Source organism: Vulpes lagopus, chromosome 4 (assembly GCF_018345385.1).
Source record: "Vulpes lagopus strain Blue_001 chromosome 4, ASM1834538v1, whole genome shotgun sequence".
NCBI classification, from domain to species: Eukaryota; Metazoa; Chordata; class Mammalia; order Carnivora; family Canidae; genus Vulpes; species Vulpes lagopus.
The window spans coordinates 14,067,202-14,092,843 of NC_054827.1; the positions used below are offsets into that span (position 1 = coordinate 14,067,202).

At 44.7% G+C, this 25,642-nt stretch overlaps 2 protein-coding genes across 3 annotated transcripts in view; one reads left to right on the forward strand and one right to left on the reverse strand.

The window, feature by feature from the left end:
- Nucleotides 1-7,809, reverse strand: part of CFAP97 (cilia and flagella associated protein 97) — a 44,015-nt gene extending 36,206 nt beyond the window's left edge. Inside the window, exon 1 of one of the 2 annotated variants that reach the window (XM_041752007.1) lies at nt 7,646-7,809. The gene's annotated coding sequence lies outside the window, so the exon portion shown is untranslated. Of the gene's footprint in view, nt 1-7,618 lie in introns of both variants that reach the window. The other variant, XM_041752008.1, reaches the window with a different exon arrangement.
- Nucleotides 7,810-14,999: 7,190 nt separating this feature from the next.
- Nucleotides 15,000-25,642, forward strand: part of SNX25 (sorting nexin 25) — a 131,895-nt gene continuing 121,252 nt past the window's right edge. Inside the window, exon 1 of the mRNA XM_041753079.1 lies at nt 15,000-15,655. Within this exon, the coding sequence (XP_041609013.1) occupies nt 15,245-15,655 (411 nt within the window). The 5' untranslated portion in view covers nt 15,000-15,244. The remainder of the gene's footprint in view (nt 15,656-25,642) is intronic.

Consider the following 25,642-nt stretch of genomic DNA (forward strand, 5'->3'; position numbering starts at 1 on the left):
AAAACAAAACACACAAAATATACTTAAAAATGAAAAAGTACTTCTGTGGAAAGCTATTAGTCCATAATGATAGTCAAGAGGGCAAATAATATGAGATACGTTAAAGGAATTTCTAATAATATATAGTCAACAATCCAATTATGCACTCAGTACATTCAAATTATGATTAATTCTATTATATCAAACCAAACAATAAAAGATTATGTAATCTGTACTCTAAATCAATCATGATACTCTGGAGCCTTTAATTGATAAAGTGATCCTGCAACCTATAAAAACAAGTACAAACGTGATTTAAAAACCAACCAAACTTATACTATTAACACTAATGCAACAGATTAATAAGATGGATTAGAGATAAGGGTGGTAATACATTTTATTATCACTGGGTAGCTTTTTTTGCCTTTAAAGAATTTAAGAGATTCTGACATATTAAACATAAAAATTTAACTATTCACAATCAACTTTTAAATGCTTAAGGGAGGGCAGCCCAGGTGGCTCGGCGGTTTAGTGCTGCCTTCAGTCCAGGGCATGATCCTGGAGACCCCGGATCAAGTCCCATGTCAGGCTCCCTGCATGGAGCCTGCTTCTTCCTCTGCCTGTGTCTCTGCCTCTCTTTCTCTGTCTCTCATGAATAAATAAATAAAATCTTTAAAAAACAAAAAAATAAATGCTTAAGGGAATCTGGTTAATGAAATTAGTAAGTTAAGACTAGATTTATTAAAAATGTCTAAGTGCTAAGTTAGACTTCTTTTATTAGATACGTGTATTCCTTGTCAGGTATTCAAGGCATTTAAGAAAATAAAATATGCTAAAATTGTAATTGTGCTGTTAATTACAAATTACATTTGCAAGTCTGCAAATGGTATACAATATTCAGGGAAATTTAAGCTAAGTGAAGATTAATCAAAGAACAAATGGGGGCAGCCCCAGTGGTTTACTGGCTTAGTGCTGCCTTCAGCCCGGGTGTGATCCTGGAGACCCAGGATCTAGTCCCACATCGGGCTCCCTACATGGAACGTGCTTCTCCCTCTGCCTGTGTCTCTGCCTCTCTCTCTCTCTGTCTCTCTCATGAATAAATAAATAAAATCTTAAAAAAAAAAAAAGAACAAATGGGTTTCAAAATTCAAACACTTTTTTTTAAAAGAATGTATTTATTTATTTATTTATTTGACACACAGAGAGAGAGGCAGAGACACAGGCAGAGGGAGAAGCAGGCTCCATGCAGGGAGCCCGACGTGGGACTCGATCCTGGGTCTCCAGGATCACGCTCTGGGCTGAAGGCAGGCACTAAACCACTGAGCCACCCGGGCTGGGCTGAAAAAACTTTTTAACAGAAGAATATTATGAGTCTATTAAAATAATTATTTATATCAGGGGTTACCAAACTACTGTGCATGAGCCAAATTTGGCTACCATTTATTCTTATAAATAAAGTTTTACTGGAACATAGCCACAGGTTTAGGTATCGTCACTGACAGCTATTACACTGTAGCTGCAGAATTGAGTAGCTGTGACAGGGATCATACTGCCCACAGAGCCTAAAACATTTAACCACTTGACCCTTTACTGAAAAAGTCTGTGGACCCCGATTCAGGTGCTATGTCAGCATGAAAACTGCACAGTACAAAACTGTTATCCATACTGGATTAATAATACAATGTACACATTTAAACAAAAACTATGGGGGAAAAGAGCAAAATTAAGTTGACCTGTTAGAAGAAAACCAATGGTCCCACTGCATTTTTTAATATTTCCATTACTGTTCCATTTCCATTACTGTTATTATAATAGCTTCCTGCAAATAAAGTAAGTGATAACTGGGAGGATGCACAATGGAAAAGAATGAACAGAGTCCGATACACTCAGGCTCAAACTCGGTTCTACCATTTCCCAATTATGTTTCTGGGCACATACACAGGGATGTTCATCACAGCACTACTGTTTGTAACAGCAATGAGTTAGGAAAAAATTCAACACCTAGCAAGAGGAAAATGGATAAGCAAAATGTTGCATAGGATACATCAAAAAGGATAAGCTGAGATCTACAAAAATGTTTACTGAAAGAGCAGAATTAAGTGAACAATTACATGAAACTTAAAATACAAGCTACTGAATTCCTCATGGGCACAGAGTTAACATAGCATGGACTGGAAGGACACCATTAAACAACTAAGAGTACAAGTCTGTGAGGGGAGAGGAGGAATGAGGCTGAGGAAGTCCACAAGGGGGCAAAAAAGCTGAATATCTAGAGGGCAGAGGCGTGTGATCAGGGGTCATCACAGACTTAGAGTATGACTGAGGGGCACCTGGTTGGCTCAACATGTAGGGCATGTGACTCTTGATCTCAGGGTTGTCGAGTTGGAGCCCCACATTGGACCTAGTTTCTTCAAATTTTAAAAACAAATGGTTTCACGGCATAGCCCAGAGCATAAATTTCCCTAGTCGGTTTAAAAAATAACTCTTTCAGAGATGCCTGGGTGGCTCAGCGGTTGAGCATCTGCCTTTGGCTCAGGGCGTGATCCTGGAGTCCCGGGATAGAGTCCCCCATCAGGCTCCCTTCATGGAGCCTGCCTCTCCCTCTGCCTATGTCTCCTGCCTCTTTCTGTGTCCCTCATGAATAAATAAAATCTTAAAAACAAAACACCTCTTTCAAAACATCCTAATCACGTTATTAATCACTGCTTCAAAGTAAAGTCCTTAACTAACATCTGGTTTTTTTGAAGTCGCTGCTGTGATATACATACATTGTTGTGATATCTATAATTTATCTGATAGTAAACTGTCAGCAAGACAACAAGATCTCATCATTGGGATTTTTAAAGGAGAATGGGACCTGTTTAGCAGTATGTTTAGCAGAACTGTTTTAGGAACAGGTCTTTGCAAAAAGATGGTCTCAACAGTTAAAATTAGATAGAAACGCTAGTGAATGCCAAATATGCTGGGATTTATCTACTATGTAGCAGTTTTTCTCTAACAAATTAATTTGGAAGAAACCTCACTGGCATCACAAATTAAATAAACCAGGGGCCCTTAGTAAATTAAAAAGTATTAACCTAGGTAGCAAGAATTCGGAACTTTTTTTAAAAATTTTTTTAAAATTTATTTATGATAGACACAGAGACAGAGAGAGAGGCAGAGACACAGGCAGAGGGAGAAGCAGGCTCCATGCTGGGAGCCCGACACGGGACTCGATCCGGGGACCCCAGGATCATGCCCTGGGCCAAAGGTAGGCGGGAAACTGCTGAGCCACCCAGGGATCCCCAAGAATTCTGAACTTTGAATTAACTTACGACCTTCTCCATCCTAAGCTGTGTCTGTGACCAAAACCCCTTTCCAAAGGGAGCAGTGAATTCCAAAGGTATTTCTGACAGGGAGAATAACAACTCTGGAAGTCACTAAACTTGAAATGTTTCCAGCATGACTCATCTTTATTTGGCATATCAAGGCAAATTTTGTGATCCCTGATAATCTTGAATGAGATCTATGTAAAGTTCCCTATGATAGTGCAGGCAAAATAATGCAAGTGAGAGCTAATACCCTTCCCATACCATCACAATTCCCCAACAATCCTCAAAGGAAAAATCTTACACCCTTACATTAGGGTTAAGACCAGCAATTTAATGGCTTGACAAAGTAGTTTATATCAAGTATGCCCCTTATGACTGCAAGCTTTAACAAATTTGTGAATTAAAAAAAAAAAGATGGACAGTTTAAAATAAGAATTCAAAAGGTTCTGGATAAATGGAAAAGCAGCTAACATTCATATAGATTTTATTATGTGCCAAGCACTTTTCTAAGCACTTTTACACTGATCAACTCATTTACTGGCAACAACTTTGAAGTTAGAGACAAAGAAACTGAAGCAGAGGTTAACTATGTTCACGACCACATGGCTAGAAAGCAGTAGTCAGGATTTGAATCCAGTCAGCAAGCAGTCTGATTACCCTATATTGAAACAAGCAGAGGAAGATATGCCAAGAACCTAAATGGGGAGGTATACTGTGAAAAAGCTAAATAATAATACAATAATAGTGCAGACATGGAATGAGGGAAAGTGAGAAGGGAAGGTGCACTGAGGATCCCCACTTAAAAGAAGGTTTACTGAAAAAAGACTCAGGGCTTACCCAGTAGCAAAAGCATGACTTAAAAATCAAAAGATTAAAATGCTCTTAAGTCACACCAGGATAGCAATATGCTGTCTTAAGGTAACATCAGCTTAGTCAAACTACTTCTTGAATGAAGCATTTAGTTCTAGGTGTTATGGTGAAGAGTCTAGAATCTAAGTCATGACCAATGGTTTGCAGAACAAGGGATTCATTTATAGAACAAGAGATTCGAGGCATTCATAGCAAAAGTAATGGCTAAAAAAAAAAAAGGGTGTACTCAGATATTCAAAGGATTGTGATAAAAAAAAATTTTTAGAACTGTTATTTGTAGTTCCAGAGGTAGAACTTGCATCAACAGATACAACATATATGAAGGCTGTTCTTAAATTAACATGAGAATTGAACAAAACGGAATGGGGCTACTTTCTCATGAGCCATGAGTCACTAGATAATGTTGGGGCAAAAACTGAATATCCACTTGCTGGGATGCTAGAGAGGGAGTTCACACATTAGGAGGATAAGATTTCCCAAGCATAACATTTTACAAACTAGGTCTAAATCCCTGTTGGGATTTGACTATTTGTAAACCAAATGATTTCACATCCTTTCTTTGAAATCCATTTTTCAGAGTTAATGGTTTTGTGCCTAATTTCACCAACTGGAACTCCTGGGATCTTGCTCATCTTCATATCCCCAGTGCCTAAAGTAGGATCTGACAAATACTAGACACTCAAAGAATGTTTACCTGATGCAGGAGTTTGGAGTTCAGAGAGACTGAACTCTAGTTCTACTCTTTACACTATGTAAGCAGAAAAATCACTGCTTTTTCCTGAGCTAGTTTCTTTGACGGCTTCCCACAACTGGCCCCCACCGACCCCCCCACTCCCACCCTCACCAGAATTAGCTATCCCCTTATCTGTATTTACATGGTTTGTGTAGTTCTCAACAGTTGTTAAGGACCCACTTCTGTGGTGCCTAACACCTGGGAGAAGTTTCAGGCATACTATCCAACAGATAGGGTTATTCTAAATATTTATGCACCCAGTGCTTTAACCCAACTTAGGAAAAAATTATCCAACGATCCCATCCACTAAAGCAACCCTTCTGATAATTATTTCAAAGTCAGTGAGATCCAATTCACACTGGAAAATAAAAACAGGGACTTAATAAGAGTGTAAAGATTCTCTTCACCACCTATTGGGAAAGGGTAAACATTAAGCGGTAGTTCCTTTGAGAACCCTTCTGGGGGCTCAACGAAAACGGGTATTTGTCAAAGCTGCCCCGGCGGCCCTTGGACACTCACCGTTTGGAGAGCTCCGGCACAGCCAGCAACAGAAATACTAACGCTTTTTTATGATACACCGGGGGAAACACACAAATAAGACTCTGGCATTTTTTTTTTTATAAACTGTCAGTCCATTACAGTGACACTGCATCACTTCTGTAATCAGGCGCATAATACGGTTCGAACAAGGTAACTGGTTGGGTACCCGGAAATCTCGGCCCAAAATACATGTTTTCTCAGGAACTTGAGTCAAGGGTTGGTCCACCACCTCGTCCTGTCCTCGCCCCCTTCCTCGTCCCCATCACCACCCCCAGCTACACACACAGAGTCGAGGGTCCATCCACCACCTCGTCCTGTCCTCATCCCCATCTCCACACACACACACACACACACACACACACACACACACACACACGAGAGGAGGGTCCGTCCACCACCTCGTCCTGTCCTCATCCCCATCTCCACACACACACGAGAGGAGGATCCGTCCACCACCTCGTCCTGTCCTCGCCCCCTTCCTCGTCCCCATCACCACCCCCAGCTACACACACAGAGTCGAGGGTCCATCCACCACCTCGTCCTGTCCTCATCCCCATCTCCACACACACACACACACACACACACACACACACACACACACACGAGAGGAGGGTCCGTCCACCACCTCGTCCTGTCCTCATCCCCATCTCCACACACACACGAGAGGAGGATCCGTCCACCACCTCGTCCTGTCCTCGTCCCCCTTCCTCATCCCCATCAACCACCCCAGCTACACACACAAAGTCGAGGGTCCGTCCACCACCTCGTCCCGTCCTCATCCCCATCTCCACACACACACACACACACACACACACACACACACACACACACGAGAGGAGGGTCCGTCCACCACCTCGTCCCGTCCTCATCCCCATCTCCACACACACACACACACACACACACACACACACACACACGAGAGGAGGGTCCGTCCACCACCTCGTCCCGTCCTCATCCCCATCTCCACACACACACACACACACACACACACACACACACACACGAGAGGAGGGTCCGTCCACCACCTCGTCCCGTCCTCATCCCCATCTCCACACACACACACACACACACGCACACACACACACACGAGAGGAGGGTCCGTCCACCACCTCGTCCCGTCCTCATCCCCATCTCCACACACACACACACACACACACACACACACACACACACGAGAGGAGGGTCCGTCCACCACCTCGTCCCGTCCTCATCCCCATCTCCACACACACACACACACACACACACACACACACACACGAGAGGAGGGTCCGTCCACCACCTCGTCCCGTCCTCATCCCCATCTCCACACACACACACACACACACGCACACACACACACACGAGAGGAGGGTCCGTCCACCACCTCGTCCCGTCCTCATCCCCATCTCCACACACACACACACACACACGCACACACACACACACACGAGAGGAGGGTCCGTCCACCACCTCGTCCCGTCCTCATCCCCATCTCCACACACACACACACACACACACACACACACACGAGAGGAGGGTCCGTCCACCACCTCGTCCCGTCCTCATCCCCATCTCCACACACACACACACACACGCACACACACACACACACGAGAGGAGGGTCCGTCCACCACCTCGTCCCGTCCTCATCCCCATCTCCACACACACACACACACACACACACACACACACACGAGAGGAGGGTCCGTCCACCACCTCGTCCCGTCCTCATCCCCATCTCCACACACACACACACGAGAGGAGGGTCCGTCCACCACCTCGTCCCGTCCCTCATCCCCCATCTCCCACACACCACACACACACACACACACACACGAGAGGAGGGTCCGTCCACCACCTCGTCCCGTCCTCATCCCCATCTCCACACACACACACACACACACACACACACACACACCCGAGGTCACGAGTCAAGTCCGCGGACGCGGCGGCGCCACCACCTCCGAACCCCGGCCCGACCCCGGCCGCAGGCCCTGCGGGGACGCATCCCGGGGGTAGGCCGGGCGGGCCCCGCGGCGGCCGGCAGGGGCTGCGGGCGGCCCCACGGCCCGGGACCCCACCCTCGGCCGCGGGCTCCGCCGCCTCCGGGGGTCACACCCGCCCCCACTCCCCGCCGCCCGCGACGCGCTGACGGGGCCTCACAGCGGGCGGAGCCGGGGGCTGGGGTCCCGCCCGCCTCCCTCACCTCCCGCGCGGGCTTCCTCATACCGACCCCGAGTGCCCGCCGCCGCTGGGCTCCGGAGAAGGGGAAACGGATCCCGAAGCGAGGCGAGGGTGGCGGCGGGCGCGGCGCGGGCGGGCCCCGGGGGGTTGCTCGCGCGCCGCTGGCCTGGGCGCAGCGACCGCCGCCGCCGCCTCGCGCGCCGCCCGCAGCGTTCCAGGCACACGCGCAGGCGCAGGCGCACTCAGTCTCTGCACGCGACTCCCAGCGGCGCCGGGCGCGGGCTTCCGGGGGCGGGGAGAGCGGAGCGGGAGAGCCGGGCGCAGAGGGCGCGGGGGCCTGGCGCACCGGCTCGGTGCGGCTCCGGGCGGCTCCGCGGGCTCCGCGGGCTCCGCGCGGCGGGCGTCATAGAGCGCGGCGGGGCTGCCGGCGGCCTGGAGAGCCTGCGGCGGGCCGGGGGCGGAAGGCCGAGGCCCGCGACGCCGGGGCGGGTGGGGTCGCGCGGAGAAGCGGGCCCCCGGGCCCTCGGATGCCCAGGGCACCGTCCGCGCCTTCCTGCGACGGTCCCCGCCGCTAGGGCAGTGACGGGGGCCCGGGACACTGGCGTTCAGTAGCTGGTGATTCCTTCCCCCAAACCACGACAGTAGTGGGCGGGGCGGCTGTGACTGTGGTTCTGTCAGCAAAGATCGGATCCACGAGCCGGTCACACCCTAGTCCTCCGACCCCTGGCGAAGGAGGTGGGTGGTTAAGGCAAGAAAGTGAACGTTAATACTGGAGATGTGATAAGGCTCTGGGCGGGGGGGCGGGGGGGCGGCGCCTGGGTGGCTCGGCCGGTTAAGCACCGCCCCCCCCCCCCCACTCAGGACTTGTTCTCAGGTCAGGATCCCAGGGTCATGAGACGGAGCCCCGGGGAGGCTCTGTGCGCCGAGAGTGGAAGCCTCCACGTAGGATTCTCTCTTCCTCCTCCTCCCTCTGCCCCTCTCTCACTCTTTCTCTTTCAAAATAAACCCCCCCAAACCAGGGGGAAAAAATGTAACTGTAAGGTGATGGACGTTCGTTAGACTTACTGTGGTGTACATGTTATGTTTACATAGATCATGTACATCCTAAATTTATATGCTGTTATATAGAAATCAATAAAGCTGTAGATTTTTAAATTTTTTTTTTTTTTAATTAAAAAAAGCAAGAGGTCAGAGTGATACAAGACGCCTTGAGCCAAGGACAGCAGGTGCCTTTGAAAGCCGACAAAGGTGAGAAAAGGTATTCTCCCTTGAAGCCTCCAGGAGAAATGGCAGCCCTGTCCATACCTTAATTTTAGACTTCTGACCTCCAGAACAGAGAATAAGTTTGTGTTGTTTTAAACCACTGAGTTTGTAGTAATCTGTTATAGCAGCAATGGAAAACTAATACAATGCGTACTCAATACAGTTTTTACATGAAAGTACAAAGAAAGATAGGAACTAAGGGTTATCCATATCCTAGGGAGTGTCACTAAGGAATTGACTTTTTTGTTCTTGACAATATATTGTGTACTTTTTGCTTGTAACTACTAACAGGTACTCAGAATCATTTTGTTCTTTTTGTAGGCTAAAAGGATTTTACTAGATTCTGCTTAACTGCTGGCACCGTTTCGCAGGGATGATTGTCTACTCTGTGGTCAAAAGTTTGTTGTATGGGGACTCCCTGGGTGGCTCAGCAGTTCAGCATCTGCCTTTGGCCCAGGGCATGATCCTGGAGACCTGGGATCGAGTCCCACATCAGGCTCCCTGCATGGAGCCTGCTTCTTCCTCTGCCTGTGTCTCTGCCTCTCTCTCCTCTGGGTCTTTCATGAATAAATAAGTAAAATCTTAAAAAAAAAAAAAAGTTGGTTATGTGAAGGGTCTCAATAGACATTTCTCCAAAGAATATATGCAAATAGCCAAGAAGTGTATGAAAAGATGCTCAACATTACTAATCATTAGGGAGATGCAAACAAATGAGACCACTTTAAACACCTATTAAGATGGCTATAATAAAAAGACAGAAAATAAAAAAAGATTGGTAAAAATGTGGGGAGATTGGAAACCTTGTGTATTGCTCATGGGAATGTGAAATGGTACTGCTTCTGTGGAAAACTATAGCAGTTCCTCAGATTGAACACAGAACTACCATATGACCCAGCAATTTCACTTCTGGGTATGTACCCAAAAGAATTGAAAGCAAAGTGTCAAACGGGTATTTGTACACTCATGTTACTAGTAGCATTATTTGCCAAAGCCGAAAGATGGAAACAACTCAAATGTCTATCAACAGATGGACAAAGAAAATGTATATTCATACAGGAATATTACTTAGCCATAAACAGGAATGAAGTTCTGATACATCATGCTACAACATGGATGAATCTTGAAAACATTATGCTAAGTGAAAAAAGCCAGACAAAAAAGGACAAATATGAGTTGATAAATAAGAAGTACCTAAAATAGACAAGTCATAGTAACAGAAGCTAAAAGTGTGGTGCCAGACTAGGTCAGCTGGAGGAATATGCAACTTTGATTTCAGGGTTGTGAGTTTGAGCCCCGCCTTGGGTGTAGAGAAGCCTTGGGCTTAAAAGTAAAATCCTTAAAAAAAAAAAAAAAAAGGTTACCATGGGCTGGGGGATGGAGAAAAAAGGGGGAGTTCTTGTTTAATGCATACAGAGTTTTGGTATAGGTTGATGAAAACGATCTGGATATGGATATTGGTGATGGATATACACAATGTGAATGTACCTAATGCCACTGAACTGTACACTTAATTTTTCTTAAAGATTTTATTTATTTATTCGTAGAGAGAGAGAGGCAGGCTCCATGCAGGGAGCCCGACATGGGATTCGATCCTGGGTATCCAGGATCACACCCCAGGCTGCAGGTGGCGCTAAACTGCTGCACCACCGGGGCTGCCCTGAACTGTACACTTAAAATGCTTAAAATACTAAATTTTGTGTATGTTTTATAATGATAAAATAAAATAATCTTATATTTTAAACTTTAATTTTGTTTTTTTCCTGGACTATGAATATGTGAAAATTTGCCTTTTCCCAGACTTTCTTTTCCTGCAGAGAACACATCCTCAGTAGTCTATATTGAATAAATGAATCAATGAACATATGAAATGGATTGTAAATAAGCTTCTTCAGAGATTTAGAGATTTTATTTGCTTTGTGCCTCTTCATAATTCTAGTCATAGAGGGTCATCAAAAGTGAAAAAAAGCTTTTTCCCAAATTCATTGAATATGGACTCTTTTATCAGAAAAGATGAAAATAATATCCCCTGGGTCCTTTTTAAAAATTGTTTCTCGCTTATCATAAACCTCTTGAAACAGAACGTAGGCTTGACTATTTCTGCAGAGAGCTATTAAAGACCTTTGCATAATAGCTGGAGGTTTTTTCATCTATGCTAAACTATGTTATGAGCAAATGGATTTTTCTTTTAATTTAGGAATTAAGTTTTGAAGGATGAAATCTTGACTGGGTTGAAGTTTATAAAACCAAATTTAAATTAAGTGTAGTTAGGTTTCATATTTTTTTAAGTACCGAATGCGGGGGGGTGGGGGGGTGTACTTCAAAATACCTAAATGCTGTTAGTGGAAATTGAGAAAGCAAAATGACTTAGACTCACATTTGAATTTCCTGAACTTCCATCAAGCAGGATTGGTAGCTCTCTTCTTGTTACCATTGAGCTTTGTAATACCTTACTAACATATATTACATTGCTTTATGCTTCCCCCACACCCCAGTTAGAATATGAGCTCTTCAGGGACAGAGACCATATATATTTTTTAAAGATAGGTTTATTTGTTTGAGAGAGACAGAAGGGGCAGAGGGAAAGAGAATCTCAAGCAGATCTCGCTGAAGGGGCAGCCTGACGTGGGGCTCATTCCCACACCCCTGAGATCATGACATGAGCTGAAATCACAAGTCAGAGGCTTAACTGACTGAGCCACCCAGGTGCCCCCAGAGACTATATTTTATATTGTTTTCTAACAAAGTACCTAACTAACATTTTTGGACTGAATGAAAGAATGAATAGAAGTCACACAATATCTTCCAGAAGATTATATCTATTTAAAAGCTGAATGGATGCTATTATAGTTGTATTAGTTTTGTAAGGACATTATTTGTATAATACAGCAGTTTGTTCTTTGACATTACTTTTAACTATTGTTTTTGAAAGATGGTATCATGGAGGCGGATCCTAGAATTTAGTTCCGCCACCTACTAGCTGTGTGATTTTGAGCAAGTCATTTAACTTCACTGAGACTGTTTCTGGAAATGGGATTGTAATCTGGAAAATGGGATTGTAATACTTACCTTATGTTCTTTATAGCGTTATAATGAGGAACTATGTTTTTAAAAGGATTTCCAGAAATTGAAGTTTCCATTAAATTATGAGATTATTTTTATTACTTTTTTTGGTCAATTCAGTTATTCTAGATATAGTATCATGGAAGACTATCAGATTTATTATTCAAAAGTATTTATTAAGGACCTACTCTGTGCAACCCTGTTCAGGACTCATTAATACTCTATTACTAATTTTTACTTTCCATAGGTATGGTCTCTTTCTTAGAGCGAATAAATGTCAAATGAGAAACATTGGCTTTTTTTTTTTTTAAGATTTTATTTATTCATGAGAGAGAGAGAGATAGAGAAGCAGGCTTCATGCAGGGAGCCCAACATGGGAATCAATTCCGGGTCCCCAGGATCATGTCCTGGGCCAAAGGCTGCGCTAAACCACTGACCCACCCAGGCTGCCCAAAACACTGGTTTTGGGTAGTATATAAAAGCTCTATATAACACTAAACATGTAATGTTAATCTGAAAATATTCAAGATCCTTTCCTAATTTATGCAAGTACGTTTAATCAGTATTGTGCCCTGCCTACTTTATATTTTACTCTGCTCATAATATATATCATGAAACAATAGCACATAGAGCAGTTCAAAAAGTTTTTTGGCCCACGTGCATCTTGGAGAAATTAGATAAGAAGTAAACACAATTTATCTTCTTTATAATCTGCTGCCCAATAATAACTGGATATCAAATCTAAGAGAGTATAGAATTTTTTCACTGTTTTATAACTTGAAAATAAAGTTAGATGATACAGCTTTATCACCAAACTCCTTACTGACAAACATAGCTGTGTACTGTCTTCCTTCCCTCATCCTTCCCTAGGTCCTTTTGTTCATTTTATAGATAAATAGGATTAGATCATGAAGAACTATCAATTCTAGGAACAACAAATAGGAACTTGAACATCTTTGCAGTGAGAAGTCATTGGATACCACTGATTTGGGTGAGCTGTCAGATGATCCACAAAAAACTGATTAGTGTACTCTGTCAAAGCAAATTGTGGTAGGTTGTTGAAATAACACAACCAATGAAGTATACCTCCCTCTATTTAAGCCCATTCTAGAGCCCTCCCTGTTTAATTACCCGTTGGGCCACATGATTTGCCTTAGCCAGTGGGACATTAGCGAATGTAATGTAAGCAAAAGCGTAGAAAGAACTTGCACATGGCATCCCTGAGACTGTCATGTGAAGAAGGCCAAGCTGACCTTTTGGAGTATGAGTACACAGGGAGCAGAGACAAGCCATCTCAACAGAGACTCCATAGATCAAACAGCCCCAGCCTATGCATCAGGAGACCATAGTTTCATTAGTGACCCCAGGCAAGAAGAGCAAAATTGCCCAACTGACCCCAGTCCAAATTGCTGACCCACAAAAGCATAAGCAAATAAAATGGTTATGACTTGGTGGTAGCTTGTTATGCAACAATAGGTAATTGACACATCATATTTCCAGTATGTCTTCTTTTGGATAATAACCTTTTGGCTAATACTTCACTGGTTTTTTTGTTGTTGATTTTTAAGATTTTATTTATTTGAGAGAGAGCACAAGTAGGGTGGAGGGCAGAGGCAGAGGGAGAAGCAGACGCCCCACTGAGCAGAGACCCCAATGAGGTTGGATCCCAGGACCCCAAGATCATGACCCCAGCGGAAGGCAGAGGCTCAACCAACTGGGCCATCCAGGCACCCCAATACTTAAGTTTTAAAAGAATAACTAATTGGAATTTAAATAAAAACTTGAAACAAGCAAAAATAAGTATCTGTCAGATAAAAAATCAAATTGCAAGCCTCATTGTATGTAAATCATTCTTCATGAAACAACAATTACAGAAAAGAGAATTAAAAATAATAAAAATCAAGAAAATATCCAACAAATATTTTACCTCACGTTGTATTTTTTTGTTGTTGAAAAAATGACACAGATGATTTCCTCTAGAAAAACAGTATAGTCATAGTAATTTGAAAATACATTTTAATGCTTACTTTTCTTCACCATGCTCCCTGGGAAGCAGGACATAACTCATTTTATTGGACAACAGTGCTGTTAAACTGTTGAAATTCCTCAGGATTGCTACGCAAAGAGAGTTCGGAGACTTTCCTTTTGCTTCCCCCAGTATCCTTTACTTCTGTTTCTCTCATCTACTCACTTCTTCCCTTTCTTCTTTCTATTCCGGGCTGGCCCTATCACCCAGCCTTTTTAAATCAATCTCTTTAGAATTCCTTCATTTCCGTTTACAATTCTTTTCATCTATTAGAGATACAGCTGCTGCTTTATTGGTGTTGGTAGTAATTACTAGTACTTAGCATATTAGCATCCTTTCAGCGAACAGTATCTGTATATTAATGATAGGATCATGATAGAACAGGAAAATACGTCCTCTGAAAACTATTCGGACCACTTTCCCTTGCGTAGGTGATAACATCTGTACTGACAACAACAATACAGGGACTTGGAGCCCCAGTGATGGTGGCAGCTGTGGACACCCGCTGGCACTAGGCCGACTCTTGGGGCCTTTCCCTAACTAGCAACCGCAGGCTTCGTTACACTTCCACGTCGGTCGGATTCCTTCCCCGAGGCGTCTGGCTGGGGGAAAAAGGAAGGTTATTGCGGGGAAACTGTAGGAAAAGTGAGGATCGGGAAGGGTTTGCCTATTGTACCTAAACAGCAGGTGACAGCAAAGCTGAAATTTGGGGAGCCCTAAGCGCGGGAGGCGGTGGCTCGTCGGCGAAGAGCCGAGGGCGAGGATTAAGGGATCACCTGAGCCGGAGAATTACAAACGCTTGACACCTGCGGCAAAATTTTCCACCCAGGGACGGTCCCCCGGGGGCGGGGGGGCGGAGCGCAGGACCCAGCTGCGTCCCGGCGATTGGTGGCGCCCCCTCCCCGTGGGTCCCCGCCCCCGCGGGTGGGCGCCTCCCACCTGCCACTCAGCGGGCCGCCCCCGCCCCGCCCCGCCCCGCCCCGCCCCGCCCGGGGCTTCCGCGGCTTAAGTCACCGCAGGGTCCGGCCACCTGGGCGCGCCGGGCCGGCCGGCTGCGGGGCGGGCGCCGGGTGGCGGCGCTCGGGGCTCGCTCGGAGGAGCTCGGCGGCGTCTGTTGGAGCCGTTCCTCGGGGGCCGCCGGCGAGGGCATGAGCGCCGGCTGCCCGTGCCTCCGGGGCGGCGGCGGCGGCGGCGGGAGCGGCGAGGGGAGGAGGCGCCGCGCGGAGGCCGCCGTCCAGGGCAGCGCCGGGGGGCAGCAGGGCGGGAGATGTGCGTGTCCTTAGCGGCGCAGCGAGCAGCATGCACCCCGATGCCACCGACAGCAGCGGCGCCGGCCTCCACCGCGCGCCGGCCGCGGCCACTGGCGGCCGCTCCGCCCCGGGCGCCCCGGGCCAGCGGCGGCCGGACCCCCGGGAGGACGCGGCGGCGGCGGCGGCGGCGGGGGCCCCCGGCGGCGGGGGCTGGCGAGTGCCGGGGGCCGTGGCCGCCCTCGCCGCCGTGTGCCTCTCCTGCCTGGGGCCCGGCTGCTGGCTGGCGGCGGGAGGCGCGGGGCCGTGCACCGTCCTGCTCGGGCTCAGCCTGCACCTGGGCTGCGCCGCGGCCGCCTTCCTCCTGGGGACCCTGTTCTCTCTGCTCTGCCGGAGCCGGCGAGCCCCGCCGCCCGACTTCGTCGCCGCCTGGAGTCGGCTGGCCGCCCGCCGCGGGCCGGGGGTGAGTACGGGGCTCCCCGCCGCCTCGCACGCCCGGGGCCTCGGCCCGCCCCGCTTCCGGGGCCCGCCGCCAGCTCTCGGAGCCCGGCTGGCGGCGGCGTGGCCCGTCCTCTCCGCCGCGGCTGCCCGGGAGGAAGGGGCTGCGGTCGGCCGGCCCGGCGGGTGGCTGCGAGCGGTCCCCGGGCGCCCCCGGGGGGGGAGGGGGGGCGGCGGGAAGGCGGGCGGGCTCCGGGCTCCTCCGGGCTTGCGAGGTGCTCGCCGAGATGCACGTTTGGGGGGGGGGGCTGTGTGGTTGCTCCCCGGGGGGAGGTGGGGTGGCGGGTGGGCTCCTCCGGGCTTGCGAGGTGCTCGCCGAGATGCACGTTTCGGGGGCTGCGTGCTTGCTCCCCGGGCACCCCGGGCACCCCCTTGATGGCTGAATAATCCTTGCGGATCGTGGATGTTGCTCCGCAGTCGGTGAGGGGAGCGCTCCCTGCACGCACGCGCTGCGCCCTGTATCGGTCATTGTATTTCTAACCGTTCTCTGGGGGAGGTAACTTCGTGACCTTTTACCTCTTACATGACCTTTTACAGACCCTTACGGGCGGAAACTTGCCCGGAGAGGCTCACTTGGCTGGGCTCAGCCTCCAGCACCTCTTCCTTCCCCCACGCTGGGTTCGCTGCTTCACCGCACCGTCCTGCCCATCCACCGCGTGGATCAGTAACGCAGCCTCAGCTGGTTTCTGTGATTTAGGAAAGGGATGTCAGAAATCACTTCGGTTTGCAACAGAAGGAAAAAGAAACCCTGCCTGGGGGTGTGGGACAGCAGGGAGGTGGTTAGGGCAGGTAGGAAATGAGACTATTGTAAATGAGCTCCTCGCTTCCTTAATGCCAAACCGCTACTTGCTCGACCCCCCCCCCCCCCCCAGCTTCCTCTCGTGGCCCTCTAAGTGACACTTGAGTCTTTTGTAGCTTGTGAGCTTGTTTTGTTCGGAGCATGTTATGCTGAGGCTGAGATTAGTTTCTGCCAGTAATTTATTTAACACGGGTTTACTAAGGGAATGGTGATTTATATTTATAAGCCGGTAGGATACAAGGTAGTAATGTCTCTGCACAAGCTAGTGAAGAAATAACATCCTCCACGAACCAGTGACAGATAGATATACACCGTTGTTCCAGTCAATGGGGAATGGGGAAATAAAGTCAAGATTTATTTAAGGAGTACCTTGCTAGGAATGGATTCTTGGCAGAGTCTGCTTTCAACCAAAAGCTGGGTACTAGCTGCTGGGACCCACAGCTCTTGGACGATGGCACTGCTGTTGGCAGTCAAGACGAGCTGCTTTGAAGGGTAGTACTTTAGGGACAGTTACAGAGCTTGCCCCACTGCCTGTGAGAAATAGCCTCCCCAAGGCCGGAACACATGCCCCTTCCTCTTCTGAGGCTGCTGCCCAAGTTTAACACCCTGCTGATCAAGAGTTATCTGACCACAGCAGGAGCAAATGTCTCAAGATCTACAGAGAGCTCAGATCAGCAATGAGTAGCTTTGCCCAGACTGAACACTCTGGGTAAGTCCACACAAATTACTAGTATTTAAAGTTTGTCCATTACATCATACTTATTTTTGCATATATTCAGATGGATAAGCTACTCAAGAGCAGAACAGTTCTGCAGATCTCATCTTGACTTGGCCTCTCAAATTCCCCCTCTGATCAAAACACTTAATTCAAAAACATGTGGATTTGAAATCATAGCCAATACACAGCATAATTTGGCACTCACTGCTTGACTGCATGATATTGTTGTTAAACCGAAATTGCCTAATAAGCACTTTAGGGTAAGGGGACTGGCAGTGGTTTGACTTCATAAAAATATTTGTTAGAGGGGCCATTGCCCCCTGGGTTTTGTATTTGCTTATGATATGATCTGCTTACTCTTTTGTAAAAATCATCACACTCTTCACCAAAATTACCCCGTCTTGAGTCTGTCGCTTCTGAATGCAGCCCTGACCTGAGATAATGGCTGGAGGGTTGTAGGTAAGAGAGTCAGTCATCCTCGCTCTGTAAATTAAGATTTCAGTATATTAAGGAATAGGACCTTCTGTTGTCCTAGGTAGTCTAAAAAATTAGTAATGTTCATTTCTTTTAAAAGCCTTTATGTGACAGTCCATTTTATTTCATATCTAGTTTAGCAAGAGTTGGTGGACAGGTGTATTTTTCCTCTTGATTTTTTCTTTACAATGTAGAAAATACAGACCCTGATTTTACTAGCTGGCTTATTGATTTATAAATGATGTTCCAATTCTTTTTTTTTTTTTTTTTAAGATTTTATTTATGAGAGACAGAGAAAGAGAGGCAGAGACATAGGCAGAGGGAGAAGCAGGCTCCCTGCAGGGAGCCTGATGCAGGACTTAATCCCGGGACCCTGGGATCATGACCTGAGCCAAATGTAGCACTCAAGCTCTGAGCCACCCAGGCATCGCTGATATTCCAATTCTTCAGAGTATTGTTAAAAATTACAATTCAGTCAGTATGTGTTTATCAAGTGTTTTATATGAACAAGGTATTATTCTGGAAGCTGGGGTTGAATCAGTGAGACACACAAGAGCCGTACTCTCTGGAGATTATATTCTTATGGGAGATCAGGCGATAAACAAATGAGATATTTTAGATAGTGATAAGTGCTTATGAAACAAAAAATAAGAGTTAAATGATTAAGAGTGCCTAGTAAGTGGGAGTAGGAGGTTTAGATGATGTCAGGGTCAAAACGCTGAATATTATATTTTGCCTCTGAAGGCCTAGAAGCCTCATGCTGTAGATCACCTCCCTATTTCCTGGAAAATACATTTCTCCTATTCACTCCCCCCAGCTTCATTTATACCTCTAGGCAGATAGAACTTGGATTAGCATCCAGAAAGATGGTGCCAGAAGTAGCATATGTAATCCTTCAAATATTCCACTGGAAGATTTCAGGATATAGAAGAAGTGAAGTATAATCTTGAGGAAAGTAGATTATTGGTAGTTTTTTGGAGCTTGGGTTCTTATAATAGTCTTAAATGAGAAAATAACATTACGAAAATGTAGTTTCTAAGCTCTATATTGTAATTGAGATGCATATTTTTCATACAAAAGTTTTTTTTAACAGTACTGGTGTTATTTACTCAAGCTTTTAGTTGTGCTGCATTGTTTATTTTACCCTTTCCTCTGCTTGTGCTGTGTTTCTAATTTGTACTTAAGGTGTTTTTTTTTTTTTTTTAATGTTCTATTCTTTATGAATGGAAGCATAAGCATGTGGTATAGTATAAAATATGTCAGTTCTGTGGGGGTAGGAGCTGGACCACACAGGTCACCTAACATATGTGGAGGGGGAGGCTGTTTAGTAGTGAACCAAATGGTGCCTCTTGAGATATGGTTACTACTTCACTACAGAAATTTTGATTCAGCACGAAGAAAAGAATCCTCATTGGTTCTTAACACGTTTTGGATTCTTCTAGTGTCAACTAGACTAGTCAGATGCTGAGATCTATCCTTGTAACTGTCCATCCTTCCTCTTTTTGTTTTTTTTTTTCTTGGTCTCCTTCCATAGAGAAAAAAAAAAAGTATATACTGTTAAAAGTAAACAACCTCAAAGAAGCCTACACTAAAAGTGAAAAGGGGTTTTTGCATCTAGGAGTGTTTAAAATGCTTCTGCATGCATCACAGTGTCTTATTGGCTGTAAATTCCATGTGATTAGGACCCATGATTGACACTTTTTGTTATGCCATGTACCTAGCAGAAACTCAAGGAGTGTTTGCAGATGATGATAAATAAGATTGTTCTCTCATGCTTTCCCTCTCTTATTAATCCAGTATTAGTATTTATTGGGCATCTCCTCTGTACAGGGATTTTTATTTGGGTGGGAATTACTATTTTTTTTTTAAGATTTTTTTATTTATTTGAGAGAGAGGGAGAGAGCACATGAGCTTAGGCAGGTGAGGGCCTGGGGGAGAGGCAGAGGAAGAAGCAGACTGCCCCCTGAGCAGGGAGCCCAATATGGGACTTGATCCTGGGATCATGACTTGAGCTGAAGGGAGACACTTAACTGATGGAGCCACCCAGGTGCCCTGGGTGGGATTACTAATGATGAAAGTAGTAAAAGTAATTTTCAACTCAAATAGAAATAATACCCAGTGGTATTAATATAAGTGGAAAGCTTTTCTGTAAGGTCAGGGAAGTCTTAACAGTTGATATTTGAGTCCCACTTCAGAAAAACTTGGACTTTATTACAGGCCAGCAGATTGGAGCTGTGATGCTCTGGGGCTGCCCTGCCCCTGGAGTAAGAGTTGTTAGTCTAACTTTGCTGAGCAGGCTGTCATAGTAGTACAGTCTCGTGCCAGGCCAGTTAACTTACTTGGTCCAAGAGCCTCAGATTCACTGGCCATGCTTACTTGACCCTAGCACATCATCTAACCAAGGCAACAGAAAGAGAAATATGGCTAAAATGAATCAATAGTTTAGAAAACATATTTTCATTATTAGACCAGCAATACAAAGTACATCTTCATGTAATGGAAAAAAGGAAAATAATTTTCACATTTTGATGGTAGGAAGGTAAGAGAATAGTTTTTCTTTGACTGTCAGCTATTCATCTAGTCTGTGGATTGATTTTTCTCTTTTATGTTGTAACTTATTAGATGTTTCTTGACTTATGGTCCATAAATTCAAAAATAAATCATGATGATCAGAAGTCTGATACAAGAAAAGCTACAAGAGTGAAGTGCTTAGTAGCATATGGGAAACCATAGTCCACTGCTCTATGAAGGATACATTAACAAAAGACTTTTCAAAGTTCAAGCAGATAGGAAAGTTCAAGTGGTTTATCAAATCCAATAAGCAAGCATTTACTGAATATCTGCTACATATCTGCTATTATGATCTTACTAGACCACTTTTTGCCTAGTTAGTGGCTGGGTGCCTGTGCCCAGCACATAGGAGGCTCTCACTAGATCAACTTTGCCTGAGTAAATGGATTATTGTTTGAGACATGAGACAAGAACAAACTTAAGTCTCCTGCTGATATCTTTTTTTTTTTTTTTTAAGATTTTTATTTATTCATGAGAGAGACAGAGAGAAGCAGAGACACAGGCAGAGGGAGAAACAGATTCCATGTTTTAGAGCCTGATGTGGGACTCGATCCAGGGACTTCAGGATCACACCCTGGACCAAAGGCAGGCATTAAACCGCTGAGCCACCCAGGGATCCCTCCTGCTGTCATCTTTTAATTGGAATTTTAACCCCAGCATCCTAGAGGAGGGTCAGAGCATTGCAGTAGGTGTCACCAAGTGCTTGGGAAATCGTTCTCTGGAAATGCAGGGCAATGTTCTTAGTGTTGGGGAGGATTCAAAGATGAACAAGAATCTCCCTGTCCGTGCCCTCTCAGGCTGAGTAGATGGGAATGATAGAGAAGACTGGATGGGAGGCCAGATGTTTATAGAGACAGTAAAATATTCACACAGCCATCCATGGTGCCAGTTGGCTTGGGTAGGACTTCTAGAATTCCTAAATGAGTTCTTTTATGAATACAAAAGTTCTTTGAGTAAAACAAACTTAATTTAGTTACTTGAGGGGGGAAAAAGAAAGAAACAGGGATTAGGGAGACTATATACAACCTCTTTGTGACTTTCCTTTTTTTTTTTTTTTTGTGACTTTCCTTTTTTATGCTAATGTGATAAACTAATCCTCAATAATTTGATACTGGTCAATAGCATAATATACTTATTGTCTTCAGAATATTTGTTTGCATTTTAACTAGGATTTAAGTCATGGTGGCTAGTGGGGAAAAAAACGTTCTTGAGGAAGATGGCTTTTTGAGAACCCCTTAAATCACAGGATCCTCCCTAGGTCCCTTTGTGGTCTAAAGGTTGTTTTCCTTTAAATTCACACTACTCATAATTTTTAAATATTTTTAAATATAATTTTTTTATGTAGATTATAAGTTTATATGTTTTTTTTTAAGCATATAAAGGAGTATACAGTGAAATTCTCTTCCCTATAGGTAATTATCATTGATGGTTTATTTTTCCAGATATGTTATACAAGCAAATACAAATATGTATTCAAAGGGAGAAGTTTTTGATACTTGTAATTTCTTGATATAAAAACAAAGATTACACATAAAGGACAGTTATTTTTTATATCTTCATTATGCAAGACATAATTCCTTAAGTTTAAAAAACACATATTATATATGAATGACTTTAAAGTAGTAAGATACATGGTTATACCTGGAACATAAAAAAAAAAGTGCTCATCAAAAACAGGACATGTATGCTAAGAAATACAGAAAGTGTGATTTGAATTTAGCAGAACTGTCTAAAGGAAGCAATATTTATTTTCATAATTTATACAAAAAATAAGCAAACTGCTGACAGAGCACACATACCATTTAGGATTGGAGTTGTCACTGAGTATATGAGATGAATCACAGGAGCTAGGATTGGAAGGTAGTTTGGGCTGCATCGTGAACGTCTTCAGTAGAGAGAAGAGAATTGGATTTTAGTGTGTAGGCTTGGCAGCTACTGACTAAGGAGGAGAAATACCAAGTTAAGTGTAGTGATAAAAAGTGAGAGTTAATGAAGCTGTGTGAATAGAGACAAGAGACAATCAATTCAGGAGTGAGATTTTTCCCTGATGTTTAAATGTCATTAGTTATCATTACAGATAGGTTTAAGAATCTTTTCTGGAGAGTGTTCCAACATTCTCTTTAAACAATAAATTGAGCCCCAAAACAAAGGGTCCTCCTGTTCACAAAATGAAGAGCACAGTTTCCAAGCTTGAATGTTTGTTCTATTTGAGCCCAAATTTTGGTCATTTCCCAGGGGGTTTATTTCTCTCTTAAATCGCAAACTGTTTTGTTTTTGATGTCACCTTTGTAATTGAAAGGTACCTTTTTGGAATTATCTTAGGTTTCATTTCCCAACCTTATTTTGGGGGTGGGGAGTACCCACAAGTTCCTGAAAATGTGAGTTCTTGTAGTCAGAATTGTACTAAAAAGGTGACTCAGCAAGTTTGGTGTGGAAGCCTTAGGCTTTAGAAAATGAATATTGCCTGTGGAAGCCTTTAAGTATTAAAATGATAGCATACAAACTAGTGGTTTGTTTTTTTTTTTTAAAGATTTATTTATTCATGAGAGACAGACAGGCAGAGATACAGGCAGAGGGAGAAGCAGGCTCCTCACAGGGAGCCTGAAGCGGGACTCGATCCTGGATTCTGGGATCATGACCTGAGCCACAGGCAGGCACCCAACCGCTGAGCCACCCAGGCATCCCCAAACTTGTGGTTTTAAAAAAAAAAAAAAATGTACCTTTGCTTTCAGAAGAAAAAAATTGCAAACTTTGAAACTTACGTTTTAGTTTTCCAAACCAGGGTTGGATAGGTGGGTGGGAATGATAGGAGTGATGATCATCAGCCCTTCTGAAAGGTGCTCCTGGATACCCTGAGCCCAGGACCAGGGCCTGCGTCCAGTTACTCATTTCTACATCTGTGTTAGTCCTGGGGTGTGTGCTTATATAGTTTCTCCATACACAGTGAAGCTTTCCAGAAAGCCCAGTGGGTTTGGTTGTATTTTGATGGGTTTCCCAGCTCAGGTCCTCTTTGGGAGAATGCACTTAGGTGTGTTAGAAAGTGTGCTTGCTCTGTCCCTGGGGCTGACCTGTGCTGGTCAGCCACTGCAGGCACTGGCCAGTCCTGGTGCATTTGTCACCCAGCCTGCAGTTTCCACTGTTTGAATAGCCACGAGCCGGATGTGAAGAAAAATGTCTATTATAATTCCAGATAAAATGTTCCTGGGGCCCAGGAGGAAAAAGAATGAATTGTGCATTTTTAGGATAAGAAGCATGAACTTGTTTGGGCCCCTAGGATCTCTTGAATAAGCTTTCAATTTCAGTGTAGACTACTCTTGGAAAAGTAGGTGCGTTTTTACAAATACTTATTTCTAAAGTAAGCTGCATTTCTGTAGTTTCAACCATGTGTTTGTGTGAGTGACTTTACATTGATGATAGTACCTAAAATTTTATAGGCATTTGCTCCTGTCTGCTCGTGCAGAACCGTGGTCTGCAGTGACCCTCACCGCCCCTCCCCGGTATTTCTGAGTCTGTAGGCAGTGTCTTCTGTATTTGTGAATAAGCTCATTTTATGTTCTTCCATTCCTGGTGCCTGCAAAGCATTTGAGAGTGGCTCTTCTGCCATTGCTGCTGGCAGCGTGTGAAAAGGCACATTTCTTGTTGGCCTACTAGTGTCTCAATCCCCCCCGAAGCTGCATATCCAGGTGTATTTAGTCCTTTTTTCTTTTTTTCTTTTTTTTCCTGAGCTAAAACTACATTATGTACTTTATAACATCTGAGGATGTAGGTCTGTTTCTTTCCGATATGCCTTTAAATTTTTTTTCACCTTCCTAGAAGCTGGGGAGCTTATGCCCCTGTTTGCATTTCTTGTGAAGATAGCCCCTTCCCCTTTGTCCACCTGACCAGGAGCAGCCCTGGAGTCCAGCTAGAGCTTTCTCTCTCTCCACTCTGGAACCCATACAAACAAGCCATCTCCCAAAAGACCTCTTTACCCTGTGCACATCAGCTCTTACAAATACCTGAGGGCTGCACGCAGCCTTTGCCAATTTGTTAGATGTGAAATTGACATCTTAACTATTCCAGAAATTTCATTGTGGTTTTTTTTTTCCCTGAGGCAGTTAATATTTTTCCTTCTGATTTTTTCCCCCCGTTTCACTAAACCTTTCTGAGATTACAATCTCTAGATAAACTCAGGAAGTTGCTTTGTTTACCAGATTTGAATTATGGTTGTTCTTGAAGTCTCTTTATTTTCTCACTCTTAGTCTTATCCTTGAACCTCCTGTCATAACCATCTTTACAGTCAGGATTAGAGATCTATTCCTCCTTTTGGGCCTCAATCTCATTTATTCAACTGCTTGACTTGACATTTCTACTTGGCATTTGCAGTGGTGCCTGAAATTCAACTAGTCCATCCCTCTTCCGGAACCTCTTCCGTTGTCTTTTATGTCCATGACTAGCACCTCCTAAAGTCCAATCCCACAGCCAGAAGCCTTTGAGTTCCCTGGACATCTCCTTCTCACTCTTCATATGCCATCTATCATCAAGTCCTGCTTTCTTACCTCTTGAGTATCTTCAACCCATCCACTTCTTTCCACCTCTCCTGCTTTGTCCCACCTGCCATCATGTCCCACTTAGATGACCGCAATAGCCTCTAAACTGGTCTGTCTCCTTGTTGGCATTTTAAAATGCAAATATAATCCAGTCTATCTTCAGCAACATGTTTGATTGAAATCCACCAGTAGCTTCCTGTTCTTCCCAGCTCTTCTAGCCTCATCTGTCTTCACTACTTCATCCTCACGTTCCATCCTTAGTCCTCAAATGGCTGTGCTCCCTCTATCACTGGCGACTTTGTATACTGCTTCTTCTGCCTGGAGCAGCCCACTACTACCTTACCTGGTTAAACTTCTTTCCCCCAGACCTCAGCCATCACTTCTGCAGAGAAGGTCTCTCTATCTCCTGTGTATATTCTCATGGCACCACATACCTTTTCTTTGTTGTACCTACTACAATTGCAATTTTATACTCACTCAGATGATTCCTTATCTTTCTTGATCTCCATAAAGGCAGAAACTCCCTTGTATCTTTAACATTTAGCATAATTTAATAGGTAAGCAGTAAATCTTTCTTGACTGAGTCACTGGGACTTAACAGAGCATTGGCAATAAGATAATGGTTTTGGAACAAGTCATCTGAATTTGAATCATGGCTCTGCCCTAATAACTGTAACTATGGGCAACCAGCTTAAGATTTCTAGACCCCAGTCTTTTCATCTGAGAAATGAGATAATAAATAATTTCAAGGGTTTGTTGGGAATAATGTTATAGTATTTTACAAATACTAGAATTTGTATTTTTTAACTGATTTTTATTTTTAAGATTTTATTCATGAGAGACACCCACAGAGAGAGAGAG